We start from the raw sequence: 18,399 nt of genomic DNA, 5'->3' as shown, positions 1-18,399 counted from the left end.
TATCCCAGAGACTCATGCGCGTCATCTTACCGTAGTTGAATACACAACATAATCAAGTAATGCTATTATGTGTCAGATTTCCTGTCATGTTTTAAGTAAAATAAGTAAATATTAACCGAATAACTAAAGGGTATGTTGAGCTTCTTTTGCCATTCAGGCGCAAAGTCCTCAGGTTAGTTAGGGCACATCAAAGCACGTGATTTGATTGTCTGTGCAAGTTCTCTAGCCAGATCAGCCGTATGAGAGCTGATGCAGCTTCCTGGATCTTTAGTGCTGAACACCGATAAACTACGCGGCGTACTCCACATCCCCCATCCGTGTTTTCAGCGTCCAACCCGGCAGCTGGCTGGGCCGTGCAAGGTTGGAAGCAAAGCATGCTGCGAGGACTTCCTATCCCGCCCTGCCAAAACTGCTGCTTATTGAAGTAAAATGCCGCACGTGCATAAATGGGCCGTTCTGCGGATTCAATCCATGGCCGATTAGGTTCTCGTCTCCATGTTCACCCTTCATCCCTCCTCGGAAATCCATGCCATATTCGTTGTTGTGGTTGGGAATGCTGATTGCGGTTTAGTTGTTTGAAATAATATGCCCCTCCAACCCCTCCAATGCACATGTCATTATGCAGGTTTTCAGCCGACAGGGAGGGGAGGGGAGGGGTTCGCCATTGAGTATTTTTCCTTTCCAGCAATGTGGGTGATTAAGGTAGGATTTCGATGATTGTTATGGGAAGATGAAACCCCCCCCCCCCAGATCTCTTTTTTCTTTTTCTCTTTTGGCCTTTATTTTTCCAAAAAAAAAAAAAAAATCCTTGTTGCGGGTTTGCCTGATTTCCACCAGAAGAGAAAACAAGCAATGTCTAAGCATTTGAGGGACCCACTGATGAAAGGCTGTGCATCCATCATTCAACTTCTTTGTGGGGGGATTGGTTGTTGATGGCTAGTGGTTGTTTCAGTTACTGTAACGAGGCTACAGTGATAGACTCGTTAGGTGCAGAGCCTTCGGTTAAGGAACCAATTCTTTGTCACCGGAGTTAAATTGTCTTTGGGCCTATCCAGTCAAAGTTTGGCTCTCCCACTCGGCCTTGCTAGCACTGGTTTGGAAGTTAAGGAGCTGAGGACGCAGCGAACACCACGGGGAGACTTAAAGCATAGCGGTTTCATATCAATGCGGCAGTCTGAGAAGATCATTGCAGGGCTTCGTCCAAGCGTTTTATATTACTTGGCCCGCCTCGCTCACTTCTAAAGTTGCTTCTGTCGGCTTAACACTGATACTATTTTGGTACCTGATTTCCAGAGAAATAGTTTCCCATTTCCCCGCCAAGATCGCACCTTTACCGCCAGAGTAGTTCTTACCGCCATTAAAACCCCTACTATCGGCCACTATGGTCCATCTCGCAGCAATTCGAAAGGAATCGGCAGCCTTGCCGATTCGACCAATCCAGCGTATCGAAACTATTCCGCTCGAGGAGCCTCAGGAACATGATTTTTATTCCAGCGTCTATGGCTCTCGGTTCGCGGCAGAGGACTTGCCTACGTTGGAGATGCCAGAGAAAGAGATGCCCAAGGAGGTGGCATATAGAATGATCAGGGACGAATTGAGTTTGGATGGGAATCCGATGTTGAAGTGCGTTATAATTTTTTCTGATTTGCCGCTGGAGTGTGCAGCGGCTTGGCTACGTCACAGTGGAGAGGCCTGACCGCGGGGTTTCATTCTTAATGATCGGTGGGGCGATATGCTGATTACGGAGGTTTGTAGCTTGGCAAGCTTCGTTACCACCTACATGGTAAGCAATCCGGATAGATCCTAAGTTATACGAGAGATCTTAGATGGGCTCCGCCGTGATCATTATTCGTTTGCCCAGGATACTAATGTTTTATCTCGAAAATACAGGAGGAAGAGGCGGAGAAGCTCATGACCGAATCGTTCAGCAAAAACTTCATCGATTATGAGGAATATCCACAGTCTGCAGAGATCCAGAACCGCTGCGTGAATATGATCGCCCGCATGTTCAATGCTCCTGGAGAGGATTCTCCAGAACATGCGATGGGGACATCATGTATCGGTTCTTCGGAGGCTATAATGCTAGGCACACTTGCAATGAAAAAGCGCTGGCAAAACAAGCGAAAAGCAGAGGGAAAGGATTACTCACGCCCCAATATCGTCATGAGCAGCGCCGTTCAGGTCTGTTGGGAAAAGGCAGCTAGATATTTCGAAGTTGAGGAGAAATTTGTCTATTGCACGACCGAAAGATACGTCATCGACCCGGAGGAAGCTGTAAACCTCGTGGATGAAAATACCATTGGCATTTGTGCAATTTTAGGTACTACTTACACCGGCCAGTATGAGGATGTCCAAGCAATCAATGATCTTCTTGTCGAACGTGGCATCGATTGCCCCATCCACGTTGATGCTGCCAGCGGTGGATTTGTTGCTCCCTTTGTAAACCCGAACTTGGAATGGGATTTCAGACTATGTGGTGGAATTCCTCTATTAATGTCTCCGGACACAAGTACGGCCTTGTATGTGCATTCTTTCTGCAATAAAATGCGCATATGCCAAATACTGACAAGTCACCAGGTTTACCCTGGTGTTGGATGGGTGGTCTGGCGTTCTCCGGAATATCTCCCTAAGGAGCTCGTTTTCAACATCAACTACCTCGGCGCTGATCAAGCTAGCTTCACCCTTAATTTCTCCAAAGGTGCTTCGCAAGTCATTGGTCAATATTACCAAATGATCCGCTTGGGAAAACGAGGCTACCGCTCCATAATGATCAACCTTACACGCACCGCTGATTATCTCGGAGCTGCCCTGAAGGAACTGGGGTTCATTCTCATGAGCGATGGTCGCGGGCATGGCTTGCCCCTTGTTGCCTTCCGCCTTTCATCCAAGCAGGGCTTTGAGTTCGATGAGTTTGCGCTTGCACATCAGCTTCGGGAACGTGGCTGGGTGGTACCTGCGTATACTATGGCGCCACATAGCGAGCAGTTGAAACTCATGCGAGTTGTTGTTCGAGAGGATTTCAGTAGAAGCCGCTGCGACCTGTTAGTCGCGGATATTAAGCTTGCGTTGACACACCTGAGCGAGATGGATCGGAAGGCCATGGACAAATATAAGCTGTATGTTAAACCCCCTGATCCAATCTCCCATCAGTGTGTCGAGGGTAAGTTGTAGCTTGTTAACGTCTGTGAATATACAGCCATGTGCGCCAACACGTTTCCAATGTCGGCAAAGCCACCCATAATCCCCCGATTTACAAGGATGATGATCACTCGCTGCAAGGAAAGACCGGGAAAACTCACGCCATCTGCTAAATCAAAAATTTGACGATGGCTTCGCGATGCCCAGCAGCATGGGCTTTTGCATGCTTGAAACACCGTACACGTCGTTCGTTCTTTTTCCACTTAGGAGTTAATTGCCCCTGGTTATCCCCAGGGTCCGAACAACCCCATGCGTAGATAAGTATCGTATCTTGGATACAAGGACTGGTTAGAGTGTAGGGCTGCTCTTTATTTCGCTAAAGCAAGGATATGAGAGAGAGAGGTTGAATCTGGCGGGGGAGGTGTGATGCAAGGATATCTCCCTAGCCATATATGCAGACGTGTCTCCCACACCTGGCGGAAACCAATCTTTCTTTTTTGCGGCTGGGATGGGTTGCAGTCAGCATTCTAGTTTCTCAAACCTGCGTCCCTAGCTCCATAGACTTGACAACCACACTTGATCTGGATGTTCACTTTGAACCATATTCTGTCCATCTCTTCGCCTTGTTTCGTCTCTTGTTATCCACTTCACAATGTACAGGGTGACACTGTAGACGGCGCCGTTTCATTAACGATAGCCGACACTGCCCTTAATCGTTTCACACCCGATCTGCTTTAAATTTAGCACTGGACAATAGAAATGCAAGCGATTGGAAAAACGATATGATCGAGAGTATTGCTGGTGGGGCATCGTCAGACTGGTTCGCTTTTGACACTCCCGGCGAAGTGCACTATCTCTGGCTAAATAACGTAGGAACAGAGCATACCTTGACTGTTCAGATATCAATCTCAACAATCAGTAACAGCCACCAGCAAGCAGCTAACAAGCTGCCCCGCTGTCAGCGTCGTCTGCTAGACCTAATCAAGTTCGTCAGCCGGGTTTGCCTCCGGAAACAAAGACTCTTGGGTGACATGACCATGAACATGAACAAGATCTTTGGCGTTGTTTTGATATTTAGTAAATCTGCTAGGTGAAGTCATGTCCGGTTAGCTTTTCTTCGGTGATCAGCTTGTTGATCTACAGTGCTAAATGACATATCTGGGGATCATGCAAGTAACTATTCAGTGGTCTCGACTTTCGGTCCCCAGGAAAGTAGTCCGGTTACCCGCTATTCTGATCTATCTCAAAGAAGCTCTCATTATCCGCAAAATGAGCAATTCCAGGAGATAACAGAATATCATAACAGAACCAACGGTTGACACAGACGAGGTATTGAGGGCCAAGAATAAACAACCACTTTACCACAGCTGTTGTAGCCAGGAATGGACCCCGTTTTTCACCATTGCATGCCTGCAATTTCTTCCGGGAGCATTTCTACAAGGTTTGGGCGCCACCTGTTCAGTGGCTTGTTTTACCTATAAACAACGGCCCGATGGACACTTTCTCACCGGGGGTTCACCTGAGTTGTAACATTTCGTAGCAAGTTGTAGACTATTCGCTAGAAACGCAGAGTACGATAATACGACCAGGCTTTTCTTCAGCCTACAACAGCGGCGAGCTTGGCGCTTATATCAAGTTCGTTTGAAACGGGTTTCTATGAACTAACTAACGGGAACACACTAGAGACGACAAATCAATTGTTCGCCAGATGTATCTCAGTTGCAGCCGAGACTTCCTGTATAGATGATATGAAATTGAATCGTTGTTCCCTTATGCCCGCAGGTCTTTAAATATGTCATGGAATCCCCCCGTTCCCGGATATATTCTGCCTTCCACAGCACTCTCAAGATCATTTTCCTGAGTAGTCCGGATTATATTGTCTTATCCCTCTGTTCATAGTTAACTATAAGCCTCACGTCCGACAATTACCCAATATACCCATACCCCTTGCGCAACAGTTCCTATATTTCACATCTCCCGTACTTCACCCGCAGTTCAACATGAAGTACTTGTCCGTCCTCCCTCTGTTTTCTCTCGCATGTGCTGCTGTGCTTCCAAATCCGTTTCCGCGGGCAGAGGATATCAGCCCAGCAGACGTGCAGCTCAGGGGGGTATCTTATGGCGGCAGCGGCTGTAGCCAAGGAACATTATCAATAGAACTCGACGACAATGGCACCAAGTGTCCCATCAGGACAAGAGATTTGTACGCCAGTAACGGGCCAGGTTCTTCGCCAAAGGACCAACGCAGGTTTTGCCAGCTAAACTTCGACCTCGTCTACCCTAGCGGTTGGTCATTTTCGGTCTTTGGAGCCGACTACAAGGGCTCTGTTTCCCTGGCCGGAGAGTCGACTGCCAGCTTCAAGACAACTTATTATTTCTCTGGAGAGACGAACCAGGTATGATTTGGATGTTTTCTTTCTTTCTTTCTTTCTCCCTTTCCTTTTTTGGGAGGGGAAAACCTTCGCGTCCCATGCGAAGGGCCCATGCCTCAATCACCACTAATGCGCCTCATAACCACAACCACAGGCAACCAGCTCAGTCGGCTTCAAGGGGCCTACGTCTGAGAACTTCGAAAAGCATGATGTGGTGGTTTGGGATACCTGGTCGCCCTGTGGCTCCACCCAGGCAATGCTCAATGTGAAGCAGGAGGTGATTGTGCGCGGCGCCGGTAAACTCGCAAGCACGTCGATGGATGGAGAGTTTGGCCATACTGTTTTCTTCAAGTGGAGAAGGTGTTAGGATACTCCACTCCCTTTTGGTTCTGGTGCAGCAGCCATTTGTTTGTCTTTATTCTTCGTATTCTTCATTTCCTTTCCGTTTTCTATTATATTGGAAGGGTGGATATTGGTCCATCCTGAATTCTGTGGTGTCTGCAGGGTATTATTCATGTTATTGAATACCGTTTACACAACGGAGGAAAGACAAATTGCTGGCATTTTGCCTCTTACTATATACCCTGTATTTTATTCATCATATTGGTTCCTTTAAGAGAACGGTTCACTGGCCTTTTTGAGGTTGAAACGCGGCCACTGGTGTGCAAAATACCAGCCTCGAGCTGTATTCATATTTAATCCGCTTGTCCAAAGTCAATAAGGGCGCAAAATAAATAAAGCAGAACAACTGAAACATGGGAACAATGAATGATTGCCAATGAAGCTGATGAAATAAAAATTTTCGAGTTCTGTGTTGACTTTGTCCCACCCGCCAGTCTCGAACCCGGGCAAAAAGAAACATAAAAAAAAGCAAAAGCGAAGATGGGAAGCCTACAGAGTAGATTCCCATGATAACCAGTGTTAAGTATTAGTTAGTAGCTTACTTCGCTGGGATTCCTTGCCGAATTGTCGTATTTAAGGGAGGAATAGCTGACTCAGCCTTTACCTCGCGAACACGAAAAGTGTCGACTACTACCAGGAACGACTGGTCAAATCCGCAAAACGATGAAATATTCTCGATTGGGGTCTACCACGGCCTTCGAATTACGAGTCAATACTATTGCTCTTTGGACAACTACAATTTCTATTTCCAGGGTCCATTGCCTCACCTATTCTTTGATTAGGACGAGAAAGATGAGAGATATTGGCGTCTGGTGGCGGAGTCAACAGCCCTCTCACACCAGGACTGGCGGGCATCGACGATAGCATATATTCCCTTCATAACGGCTTATTCCTGCTGAAAATATGGAGAAAATGCTCACGATTTATTGCGACTGGGCTGATTGCTGGCAGATTTGCTCTCAAGTACAGCTACCATGAATGATATTTCAACTTACCTGACCGTGCTTGAAGCGGACCGCGGACAAGAACAGGAAATCTCTCCACTTCCGCCTTTGGTTGATTGTGTGAGGTGTCGGGCCTGCGCCTCACACATGTACACCTCGCTCGCATACCCGCCTGTCCCAAGGTGTTAGCATGCCTATGACTCTGACCACTACTTGATCGAGTCTGCGGATTGGCTGCCTCACGACAACGTGATCTCGCTGCGGGAATACCCTTCTCCTGGATAAGTAGTACTGTACATCAAAGCTACATATGGGGAAATCCGGATGGGAAATGGCAGCCTGGTTAGTTGCACTGAACAGTGGTCGAGTGAAGAATATCGCCGCCTCGACAAACAACCTAGAGCTGTTATTTCATTCCGGGAACTGCCTTTGCGGCCATCGACGCATTTATTTGAAAATTGTGGCTGGGTTCCTTATTCCCTGAGCTGTTTAAGTCAGAATGGGTTGAATGTTTATTGAGTGATAACATAAAGTTTTCTAATGTGATTGCAATATTAAAACTTCATGCTGCGGAGCTTCCTAACAGGTTACTTACTCTTCTATTGACGATCTCCATCTCAAGATTTTCACCTAGCATTTACCTGAGCAGCGCCATCTTCTTGCAGAATATCGTATGTTAATTCAACCGTGCTTTCTTTTCGAGTTTGACTGAAACGATTTTGCGCGGCGACGTGACTGACACGAAACATTCGGTTCCTTGAATGAATGCCATTGTTTATATAACCCCTTCCTCGAGCATTTATTGTCAATGCTGTTTCAACTTCAAAGGTTTTGTTTGGCATTCCTCGTTCGGCCTTGTCGTTAACTGACTATTCAATTCTATTATAATATACCTAACGCTCTTGTTTTTATATTTATACTCTTGCTAAAACAAAGATAACTTAGTTTTCTATCACAATATCTCTTTATTTTTATTTCTTGTATCAAATTCGAAATAACCTACCCCTTTCACCAGTGATACATACTTGGCTACATCCTACGCTACTTAAATCCCCCAAGCTCGCAAACGCAGAACGCACACGGCTGGCTATTTTTATTCCTAGCTCACCTCCCTATTCTTCTTGATTCTCTTCTCTTCTCTTCTCCTTGTTAATGTGCCTTTTTATCTTGGTGGACAAATGGTCAGAAATGTACCAAAGTGGGACCCATCATATCCCCAATTTAACATCGATGCCTGTAAAGGCCCAGAAGACCTAACGAAGCTCTATGGCAAAACATCAGCGGACTTTAGCCAGGCGGAGCTTAAAAAGTTGTTTAAGCACTATGGATGGGGTGTTAAGTATTCGCTCCCGACTTTCGAGAAAGAACCAGTATTCCGCCATCTCGTTAAGATCGTCCATTATATGCGACCCGATTTGAAGCCCAGCAAGGAGGATTTTGAAAAATGCAACTCAGATGCTGGTCCAGGGCTTTTATTACAAAAATGCTCCGCGCTACCATTTTCCCTTGACCATCCCCCTCCGCCTCGAGATCAACCGATAGATCATTATCTCGAACAGGCCATATACCAGTTTCCTTATCGGGACCTTGAGCGATGCCCATCCGCCTTTCCAGTCTTGCGAAATGTGGCCGAGAATCGCCACGTTCAGCTTGCTGGACCAGGGGTCACAACAGACAATCGCGATTGCGGCCAAGGACCAACTGAAGATGGAAGTCTTGGCAATGCTCTTGACTGCGCGATTGTGGCAGCATACCTGCTTGATGCTGGTTGCACAAAAGCTGACCGGGACAGTGTGAACTGGCATTCGATACTTGAAGACGAGGAGAAACAGTTGTTGGAGTTGGTTTGGATGGATTGGGGATGTGACCTGGATGACCTCATCTTTAGACGACCGTCAACGCTGTCATCAGAAGCTCGGTCCAAACAAGCAGCAATACTCAGGCGCAATCTTATTGAAGGGCTTAAAAAGCGGAAGCCAGAGACGAATTACAGTCCTATTGAGCAGGTGTGGGAGTGCTGTACTAAATCTTTTCACCAATTTCTTGTTCGATACAGCCAACATCCTCTCCACAACGCTGGATATGCCTTTTTGAACGATGATAAACCATCCTCCAGAGGGTGTATTCCTCTTAGCGGCGAGAGCAGCGATCCGTCGAAGAATACCATTCAGGAACAAATGGCCTCGTTCTTTACGCATCCTTACTCAAGCCCACTCAAGTGTGAATGCCTGTTTGGCGGGGACCTTGCCAATCATCAAGTTGAACGGAGATTTCATGAACTGCCGCTCAGGTTGGCTTTTGTGACAGATCGGGGGAGACCGCCTACTTCTCATACCACCAGTGATATCGCCATAAAATATTGCAACTGGGAGTGCAAATGGAAACAAGCAACCTACCAATGGTTAGGTGGAATATACCCAATTAAAAGGGGCGATTCTTACCGATATGTTCTCTTCTGGAATCACTCCGAGCGACATGGACCCAACATGGGAGGCTTGCAGTACGATCCGCAGGAGCGCTATGGGAAAATCAGAGAGGGAGTTGAATTTACGTCGACGGACCCATCAAAATGGCAAAACAAGCAATCCGCACTCCTGTTTTATGAAAAGGTCCTCAGACCCGAACCAAATTCTCTGAAAAAAGTCATGCGTGCTGGGAAGAGTATGGGACCCTTTCATAGAGATGCCAATATCAGCAAACCAGATACAACTGCTAGTGTTAGCGTTCCCGCCCCAGGGCGCGAGCAAGGAATTAGGTATTTCGACGGTTATCCCGAAGACACAATATCTCCCCAACCTGCAATCCCAATGACCATGACCACTCCTCAACCGCCATATCAAACCCACAGAGGCCGTCTACAGAGCTCAATATCGATACCCGCTAAAACGACAGAGGTCCCTCACTATGGAAGCATCAACCTACAATATGTCGAGGATTCCGGGCATTCCTATCGGCCTTTCCAGACAGAACGGCAACCCTATTCGCATATGAGCGCTCACTACCCTCGTCGACATCAACAGCAACCAACACCGCCTCAACGAGTGCAGACAGGCCGGAGCCTCACGCCCGCGTTTCAATCATCACACCAGGGCGCTATTTCCCAGATTTTGGATGAACGTGGAAACACCTCGCAAAATGAGCACGATCCACTGACGAGCCATTTGGAGTATAGCCTTCTGGACAGTATGCAGAGCACACCCCAAATTTCCATGAGCCACACCCACAGCCAGGCGCTTGCTCCTGGCCCCCTATTTCCTGAAGCATCCTCCATCGCTGAAACCAATTATGGGTTTATGGTTAGCATGGGTGACCCCCTAGAGTAAGTAGTTACTACCCTTCGGCCAAATTTAGCGAACCCAGCCAGCTAACCAATCCTCTCACAGATTCACGGGAGCAATAGATCAGCTGAGCCACAGTTCCCCGGCGTTGCCAAATGTGACAAGCTCTCTGACCAGTGCTTCGTTTCCCTCGATACTTGAAAATTATTACATATATGAAGACTCACAGCCGCCTCCCCAGCAAAGCCACCCATACGAGCACGGGCTAGGAGGTCTCAGCTCAATCCTGTCACCGCAAATCCCTCCCATTTGGGATCATCAATTAATTCCTACTCAGGAACTACGACCACAAGGCGAACCCTTGAAACGAAAGCAGCCACCGGAGGATGGGTCTGAAGCATCTGCGCCGCCTGCGAAACGATACAAATGGTGAAAAGGAAAGAAAGAAAACCCACCTACTTATTATTGACCCGCCCCTCGATTCTCCTTTATTTTTGTTTATTATTTCTGATATCCTCCATATATAAAGATTTAGTTCAGGTTCATGCTAGATGATTTTATCAAGCGGTGCGGATTTCTCACTTGCCTGCAAGCTCGCTTGTCTAGTATCTTTTTATTTTATTTGACTGTACATTGTGGTATATCTCTCTCTTTATTCGTTTGGCGTCCTGGCTTGCTCTCCTTACTTTCTTGGTTAAATTGCTATTTTTCTACCCTGTCCTGTTTCTGTTTCTTGAACGTTGGCGTTTCATTTCTCCCATAGGTCTCATCATTTATACACCTATAGCTCCCATCTCCCGGTAGCTCTACAGATTGCACGTCTCTGTTGTCTAGGATAACATTGCAAAGGCAATGCAGACTTCATTATAGTATAATCGGTTGTTTTCAATAAAATAATGAAGATACGGAAAATGAAATATAAAAAAAAAGTATAACATAAAAGTATCTAAATTTTACGATAACTATGATAGCGGCGATTGGCGCATAGGATTGAGGATCGGCACCTAATTATATTCCTCTTCACTTTGACTTTAGTTTCCTTACTTTGTCTCAATGAATGAATCCCTTTCCCATGACTAGGTGGCTTTAACTGGGCTTCATCCATGTTTGAGAATAATTTTGAGTTTTGGCGTAAATCCTGCCTAGCCGGCCCGGTTTGTTTGTTTGTTAGCGGCATCAAGCACCTTCTTCATTCCCGCGGCTAAGAAACAGGGAATCGATGATAAATAACTAGCGGATGGATTCTCCCTGTTCCGTTTGATTATCTTTTTCTTTAGCTCCGGCTTTCTTGGAGGGTTTGTTTATGTGTGTATCTTTCTCTTTTCCTTTGGCTGCTTCACACACACCCTTATTTCCTTTGTTAGGCAAACAGTGATTTGACACAAAGGGTTATGCATTCCAAACTGGGATTCAACAAATGGTGTGTTCCAGATATATTTTTTGCAAGGTTTCTATGATGGCACCATGAAAAATAATTACAACGCTTCATTATGCTGTTTTTGGTTTGCTTGGCGGAAGGACAAACAAAAGAAATCACAGAAACAGCAAAAGAGGATGGCCAAAGAATGATAACAACTGGACAAAGGGGGGCAAGGGGAGTGGGATTTGGACAAATATGAAGAAAGGAGAGCGCAGATATCATAGCCTCGCCCGTGGTGTATCACTCTTCTTCGGCGCAGAAATATATCCACCAAGTCTATTATCCGTATTGACAATCCTCCCTTGAGCATCCCGCTTGATCCCCAGCTCCAGCAACTTCGCAAACACCTTGGAAAAGTGGTCAAAGAACAGTTCTTTATCCGCCGCGTATGCCATCACCCATTTCGAAAACTCCGGATCTGACAACAGCGCCATGTCCGTCGGCAACATCATCAGCGGCTCCTCCGTCTCATCCCCCTGCACGTCGGGATCCACGAAGTTAAATTGCTTGAATCCATTCGACAGCGTTGTCGGCTTCCAGTCCAGCGTCGTCAGTAGTTTGAAGTACTGATTCGAGAAGCGCGTGGGGTTATTCACCCACGGCCCCTCGAAGCCGCTGCGGTCCATATGTGTGCGTCCCAGTGTGTGGGCTCCCGACAGCGCGACGATTTCCTGGTCGTTGAAGCCCATGCGGTAGAAGATGTGACGTAGGTGATCGGTGCCCTGTGTGGCATCTGGCAGCCGGCCGCGGGGCGGAAGTTTCGAATCGTCGACGAAATCAGTCCGGCCAGGCCTCCAGGGGATATCGGGCCCACCCATGGCTTTTATGGCGACTACGCCTGCTAGCGTCCAGAGGTCTGAGTATGTGATCCAGGGATGGCGTTTCTTGACTGGTTCGAGAAATGAACGAGCGTGCTCGAGGCCTGCGTTGGCAGGATCACCAGCTTCGCCTTCATATCGCATGCCGGCGCCGTTGGAGCCGCCTGTGTCTGTTTCCTTGTCGTAGGTGCCCGATGAGTGCCTTGATGAGGATCGAAATCAGTTAGATATTGTGACGAAACGGGATGGGATGCGGCGGAAGTGTGGATGGCAGAAGGGTGGTATTCTTACCAGGCCAGACGCACGAAGACAGGACCGGCGCTGCCGTCGTCGTATCCCGGTTTTTTCATCTCTGCAATGATGTCCTTGCGGACTGCGTCGAAATCCCCCGGCTTACTCATTGCTATGCTCATGAGTAATCCTGACAAGTACAGGATTTGGCTTTTGGAAATATCTTCCAGGCAGGATAAAAGCTACAGTTGTTATTTTGGTCGTGTATATGTTTGAAGGGAAGAGAAGCATGAGATGAGCTTCTGGGTTAGGATGGCAAAACATCACATGGCAAAACAGCAGCCGAGTAAAAAGTATGGTACGCACGCCTTTTTAAATTCTGGCAACCTGATATAAAACCCCATCACTTCATCCTTTGCGTGAGGTGGCTGATCCTTTGATTGTTGCGAATGCCGCATGTGTTCTAATAGCTAGCTTCAATCTCCCCCCTATGCATTAATCCGACGCTGTCTGCTTGTATGCTCTACACTCCCCGATATCGTTTCCTACTGATAGCCAAACTTCCGGGGATAGTTATCTTTAAGCTTCGCCTCTGCGGATTTTCTAGCGCTGGGCAACCTCCGAGCCAATCAGAATGTAGGATTTGCGGAGTGGAATGCCTCGGCATCGAACTGCCAAATCATGTGAGGGCCCCATATGGATGGATAAAAACATATACTCTGGACACAGATGAAGAATTGTCGAAACGGATACAGATACATGCCTGATGACCATCTGGAGAATTGCGCTGACTATGTCATTTAGGCCGGGGAAACGGAAAGCAACCCTGATTGCTACTGCTCCAACATCCCCGGCCCATCGCCCCCCAACTCCCTGAGCTTGCTCTCAAGTCTCTCCACACTCGCCCTCAGCTCTCTGACCACCGAGTCCGCACCCTCCGTCACCCTGCGCATCTCCTCTAGATGCCTCCCCTCGATCTCCTCAATCCGCTTAACCCGTTCGCCCAACATACCCCTCATCTGCTCAATTTGCTGATCCTGTTCCTCCAGCTCCCTCTCCAGCCGCTTTATATGCCGCCTCCCCACCATGTTCACCTTGTCTATTAGATTGTAGATGGGCGTGATCTGTTCTGTGCTGACGTTTCCCACCGCTGCTTGCTTGGCGATGTAGATGATGGAGGCGGCGATGTCGTTGGCTACTGCTGCTATGCGGCGGGATTTTTCCTCTGGGGAGAGCATTTCGAGGCCTGTTAGGCTGAGGGCGTTGGACATGGGGGAGATAGGTAGGTAAAGTAGGCTTCGGTGGTGGAGGCGTGGTATTTAAAACAAATCCGTTTTTTAATTTAATTTAATTGTGGTGCTGATGCCTTGAATCTTGCCTGAATGTGCGCTCCTCGTGGTAATTTTATGAGCTGCCGGGTGGGTGGTGGCCCGTCAATGTGACTTCTTCTTCAGTTGCCTTATATATTCCTTGATAAACCGCCCAAAATTGCGGCATCCTGAGTATGTACAGTACAAAGGAGGAGGAACAAGAGCTGCGCGTCTTCCGGTGTGCGGGAGGGAATTGCAGGAACCCGGACATCTAAAAGGAAACAATCACCACAGTCTTTGGATACCACGGGGATAGGGGCATGGATGAACTCACTGGATAGCCAATGCAAAACATACAGAGATTGACGTACTTCTCCCCTCTGTAACACTACTTCCATGTCATTTAAACGCATCGGATATGGTGCATTTCATAATCCACCTCCCGCAAAAGGCGAGACAATGAAAACCACTAGACCAGTATGTAAATTGACCCTCTTGTTTGATCTGACTAGGTTTGAATAAAGCGCTTGAGACAATTTGACTATTTTCAGGCCATTCCAGTATGGCGTCTTCATTACCAGGAGACAAGTGATATCAACCCAGAGTATATCGAAATCTGTTAGGCTGCTGGGGCAAGAGAGCTCGATCACCACCAGCGCCATGCTGGTAGTAGAGGGGACGAATCACCCAATCCAGCATCTTTGGCGCAGTGCTGCACAAGGAGCAGGATCCATCCTTCATAGCCTTCATAGATATACCTAAGTACCACATATACATATGCGTATGTCGAGAAATGGTGTAATGGAGAGATGGATTTTGACAGAGGATTGAATGCCCTGGGACAACGACCATCTGAGAAGTCAGACCTTGACACCTCCATCGCTGCCATCGCCAATGTCTCATTCGAAAAAAAAAAAAAAAAAATTAAAATTGACAAGGCCTCAAACCGTACTCCAGATGAAGCATCGTATCAGTTTAAATCATAGGAAATGAATGCTTTGAGCTGTTCTTTGTACTTATCATGGAGGCGTGTGGTACATGGCCTGAATCCATTCGTCTTTGGACCCCGCGATAAACGTACAGGCATAACTATAGAGAGCATTAATTATTTACCCTCGCCCTGGAACAAATATCTACTCAGGATGATTTTCTCGACTCCATCCAGAGCAGACTGTAATCAGTTAGATCGGAGCACCCAGATACCAATATGAGTCATCTGCTATGCCCTTGCTAGGTCGGAGTTATTCTACTGGCATCAATCTCAGCTGGAGGTGGCTGGAGGCTGGTGAGTCAGGTCAAATCTCACGGAGCGATATAACCATCCCTCCCATCGAGATAACCATCTTTCAATCAATCGCATACTTCTCCGTAGAAATACTTCCATCCCCATCTCAACTATGCTGACGCTCCTAGACCTTCCCGTAGACATACTATGGCGACTCCCTCTCTATGTCGACAACATCGAAACGCTCATCAGCTTAGCGGGCACCTGTCGCAAGCTGCGCTCCGTCTGCTCCAGCACCCTCCCACAGACAATCTTCCAGCTAGCCGCCGCCTCCGCTCCGACATTCTTCTCCCCACACCCCCACTTTCTGGTCATGGCTGTGGCCCCGCAAATCCGCGACTGGGCCCTTGGCAACGAGGAGAATAGCCGCCGCCTCCGCTTGGCATTCCAGGGCGGCATCGAGGGTCTGTACAAGTTTTGCGTGAACGACAAGAGCCTCAACGCCGGGCTCACACTCGACAGGATCCGAACGCTCTATGAAGCCCGCTTCACGGTTATTAACCCTTTCGCGGACAAAATCGACAAAATGGCCGGCAACCAGTGGTACGAAGCGGAAAACTTTTGGAGCGGCGGCGTCAGCGAGCCTGACACTGTCTATTCCGATTCGAACCGCGCGGCGATGCAGATTATCATCTACGGCGAGCTGTTTGGGAGCAGCATGCGTCCGTTTCTGGAGTCAGGAGCTAGAGGGCACGGGACCGGTTCGGGTTCCGGTGCCGGTTCGGATTCGGATTCGCCTCTGCCGTTTTTTGATCTGGAAACCCGGCTCGACTTTATCAAGTACTGCGTCCCAGACTCGGTGTGCCAGGACTATCCGGGCTTGCATGTGCTACCTGTCGGGCCCTATGCGCCGGAGAACAGGGAAGATTTGCCAGCTGATCAATATGCACTGCGACATATTTTGGGGTGCCGAAGGTGGCGTCGCTTGTGGGCGGATGCGATGGCGATGGTAGGTCCACTTTTTGCGGCGTGGGATGCGGAGAAAGGTCCCTGGGACGAAGAACAACCGGGCGGCGAAGTTGAAGGAGTATGGAGATTGAAATTGTTCAGAAATGCGCTGCAGACTATGGGGCTTGAGGGGATGCAGCTGGTGACTTTGCCGCGGGAGAAGATATCTCCCGACGTCTTAGCGAAAGCACGCAGGATGCGAGAGCAGATTGAAGTGTTGCGGGAGCCGCCGCCGGTGTATACCGTTGGCCATTACCTGAGGGCTTCGGTTTCACAGGCGCCTGATCCGGCGCAGGACATTTACGTCTGCATGGCGGCATACTGGCCCGGGACTGATTAAAATACTTGAATTACGATGCACACACGTAGATTAGGCACTCCATGAAAATAGGACCAGATATACAGATCTGTATACACACATATATTTAGCCCTTTGGCCGGGTTAGCAATTCATACATCTGCATTCTATATAGAGCGAATAATTCTTCTCTATCAACTATTAAATCATTGAGAATTTTATTACGTTTAAATATAAAATACTGTATTAATTGATCTGATTGATTTGTTCATTTTTTAAAATAAATTACTACTATAAAACTTCAATTATGTTGGTCTATTCGGCTGGCTGGTATGTATGTCTGTATGTATGTATGTATGTATGTATGTATGGGGCGGGCAGCGCCTAGCAGTTCGCTCAACCTCGAGACAAGCAATCAAATTTGCAGAACTGCCCTCAGCACAGCTTTCCGCAGGCCTCCACCCAGAATCGGGACATGAAAATTCTCCAAAGTCCTTCCAAGCGCTCCGTCATTAGTTCGTATTACTGATGTGTATCCTTATCTAGGTGCCATGATTTCACGTCAGCTTGCCGCGCGGTTTAAAACACCCTCAACTTCGCGACTCTCTAGGATACAGTTCAATTCTTATAATCTCTGCCCTGGATTGACCAAAACTCGCTCAATTATGAACTCGCCTTCGAGTACTCTCAATGCCCCCTATATTCCAAAGAACGCAGCGGGGATTAATCTTAAACGGAATGTTGGGATTCCAACGAAGGAACCGGAGGAGCCTTTGCAGCTCGGTACAAAGCTTGTTAGTCAATCAGGGATTCAATACTAGGTTGATCAATTGCTTCAACACAGGACCGAGCCTACATTAGCCTGTGTTTACTTGGCTACGTATGTATGTATCGCTTCAGATCTTACGGCTTATCCCTACTAACCCGCTATGGCCAATAATAGTTCGAGAAACGGAAAGAAGTATGTCATGAAAAACATCTTCCATACTGAGTTTGAGTACCAACTCGATCTTCAAATCCCGCTTGCGAGCTGCCCAAATCTTCGGGTTGTGATGGACACGATTCCCGAACACCTTCTATTTGTCTATGATTACTTTACCGACGATCTTTTGGAACTGGCCGAGAAAGGGAATCTCTCTGATACTGAAAGAAAGAGAATTCTGCGCGCTACGCTAGCTGGTCTTGCGGATTTGCATGAACGGAGCATCCTACACGGTGGTTAGGCAACGCCATAGCCCATATCCCACTGTACCTTGTGCTGATGATATCTTTCACTCCTACAGACATCAAACCCAACAATGTATTTGTGAACTATGATGAGAATCCTGATGGTTCTATCAGAGTAAATCAAGTCCAGATTGGTGACCTTGAGATGGGGTCAATGATTCCACTGGGTTTAAATGTCCGTGGAGCCCGACTAGGAAATCCCATGTGGCGCAGTCCTGAGTCCCATGCTGCTGCTCGGATCAATTGCCCATCTGACATATTTTCTTTCAGCCTTGTTGTGAGTATATCAACCTATCCAGAGCTTAGATTTGTTAATAACCTTTGTCTCTTAAAGTGCATATATACAATGCTTCAGAAGATTATTTTTCGTATTGATTCAGAAGGGTTGACTGAAGAGGAGAAGGAAAGGTTAGTTGCAAGGCGCCTGCTCTCACATTTTGGGGATAGCCCGGGACTGGTCGGCCTCGTGGAGCATTTGGATTATGATGCTGCACCATGGCGAGACCTTGTTCTGGATGTGATCAAGGAGTTCTCACCAGAAAACCCAAGGAAACCATTCTCCATGTGGGAGGATGTTGATGAATGCTTCCGAGATGTCATCATGAAGATGACCAGCCTGGATCCCGCGAGAAGGATCACAGCGAGGGAGGCCCTTGAACACCCTTGGTTTCAGGATGTATAGCAGGTAACGAAGACTATGCCCGCTCTTCTGAGTGGTAATTTCTACC

At 47.6% G+C, this 18,399-nt stretch overlaps 8 protein-coding genes across 8 annotated transcripts; 5 read left to right on the top strand and 3 right to left on the bottom strand.

Moving 5' to 3' along the window:
• Nucleotides 1-1,168: 1,168 nt before the first annotated feature.
• On the top strand, nt 1,169-3,697 carry HCBG_08033 (glutamate decarboxylase; the record flags this gene model as incomplete). The annotated part of the gene is made up of 5 exons (XM_045435082.1): nt 1,169-1,623; nt 1,756-1,783; nt 1,891-2,523; nt 2,578-3,116; nt 3,197-3,697. The coding sequence occupies 5 exons, from the start codon at nt 1,382-1,384 to the stop codon at nt 3,309-3,311; spliced, it is 1,557 nt and encodes a 518-aa protein (XP_045284388.1).
• Nucleotides 3,698-5,138: 1,441 nt separating this feature from the next.
• HCBG_08032 (uncharacterized protein) lies at nt 5,139-5,877 on the top strand (the record flags this gene model as incomplete). The annotated part of the gene is made up of 2 exons (XM_045435081.1): nt 5,139-5,534; nt 5,665-5,877. The coding sequence occupies 2 exons, from the start codon at nt 5,139-5,141 to the stop codon at nt 5,875-5,877; spliced, it is 609 nt and encodes a 202-aa protein (XP_045284387.1).
• A 951-nt stretch (nt 5,878-6,828) lies between these two features.
• On the bottom strand, nt 6,829-7,493 carry HCBG_08031 (uncharacterized protein; the record flags this gene model as incomplete). Its single annotated transcript, XM_045435080.1, has 3 exons — nt 6,829-6,881; nt 6,908-7,133; nt 7,452-7,493. 3 exons carry the CDS (start codon nt 7,491-7,493, stop codon nt 6,829-6,831), a joined length of 321 nt encoding a protein of 106 aa, XP_045284386.1.
• Nucleotides 7,494-8,034: 541 nt separating this feature from the next.
• On the top strand, nt 8,035-10,567 carry HCBG_08030 (uncharacterized protein; the record flags this gene model as incomplete). The annotated part of the gene is made up of 2 exons (XM_045435079.1): nt 8,035-10,175; nt 10,240-10,567. 2 exons carry the CDS (start codon nt 8,035-8,037, stop codon nt 10,565-10,567), a joined length of 2,469 nt encoding a protein of 822 aa, XP_045284385.1.
• Nucleotides 10,568-11,772: 1,205 nt separating this feature from the next.
• Nucleotides 11,773-12,838, bottom strand: HCBG_08029 (cytochrome c peroxidase; the record flags this gene model as incomplete). The annotated part of the gene is made up of 2 exons (XM_045435078.1): nt 11,773-12,574; nt 12,664-12,838. 2 exons carry the CDS (start codon nt 12,771-12,773, stop codon nt 11,773-11,775), a joined length of 912 nt encoding a protein of 303 aa, XP_045284384.1.
• A 598-nt stretch (nt 12,839-13,436) lies between these two features.
• On the bottom strand, nt 13,437-13,956 carry HCBG_08028 (uncharacterized protein; the record flags this gene model as incomplete). The annotated part of the gene is made up of 1 exon (XM_045435077.1): nt 13,437-13,956. The coding sequence occupies one exon, from the start codon at nt 13,872-13,874 to the stop codon at nt 13,437-13,439; it is 438 nt and encodes a 145-aa protein (XP_045284383.1).
• A 1,354-nt stretch (nt 13,957-15,310) lies between these two features.
• Nucleotides 15,311-16,486, top strand: HCBG_08027 (uncharacterized protein; the record flags this gene model as incomplete). The annotated part of the gene is made up of 1 exon (XM_045435076.1): nt 15,311-16,486. One exon carries the CDS (start codon nt 15,311-15,313, stop codon nt 16,484-16,486), a length of 1,176 nt encoding a protein of 391 aa, XP_045284382.1.
• Nucleotides 16,487-16,919: 433 nt separating this feature from the next.
• On the top strand, nt 16,920-18,353 carry HCBG_08026 (uncharacterized protein; the record flags this gene model as incomplete). The annotated part of the gene is made up of 6 exons (XM_045435075.1): nt 16,920-16,959; nt 16,991-17,238; nt 17,266-17,324; nt 17,388-17,662; nt 17,728-17,948; nt 18,027-18,353. 6 exons carry the CDS (start codon nt 16,920-16,922, stop codon nt 18,351-18,353), a joined length of 1,170 nt encoding a protein of 389 aa, XP_045284381.1.
• Nucleotides 18,354-18,399: the final 46 nt, after the last annotated feature.

The sequence above is a fragment of the Histoplasma capsulatum genome, assembly GCF_000150115.1.
Source record: "Histoplasma capsulatum G186AR genomic scaffold supercont2.13, whole genome shotgun sequence".
NCBI classification, from domain to species: domain Eukaryota; kingdom Fungi; phylum Ascomycota; class Eurotiomycetes; order Onygenales; family Ajellomycetaceae; genus Histoplasma; species Histoplasma capsulatum.
This window is presented reverse-complemented; position numbering and strand designations above follow the sequence as displayed.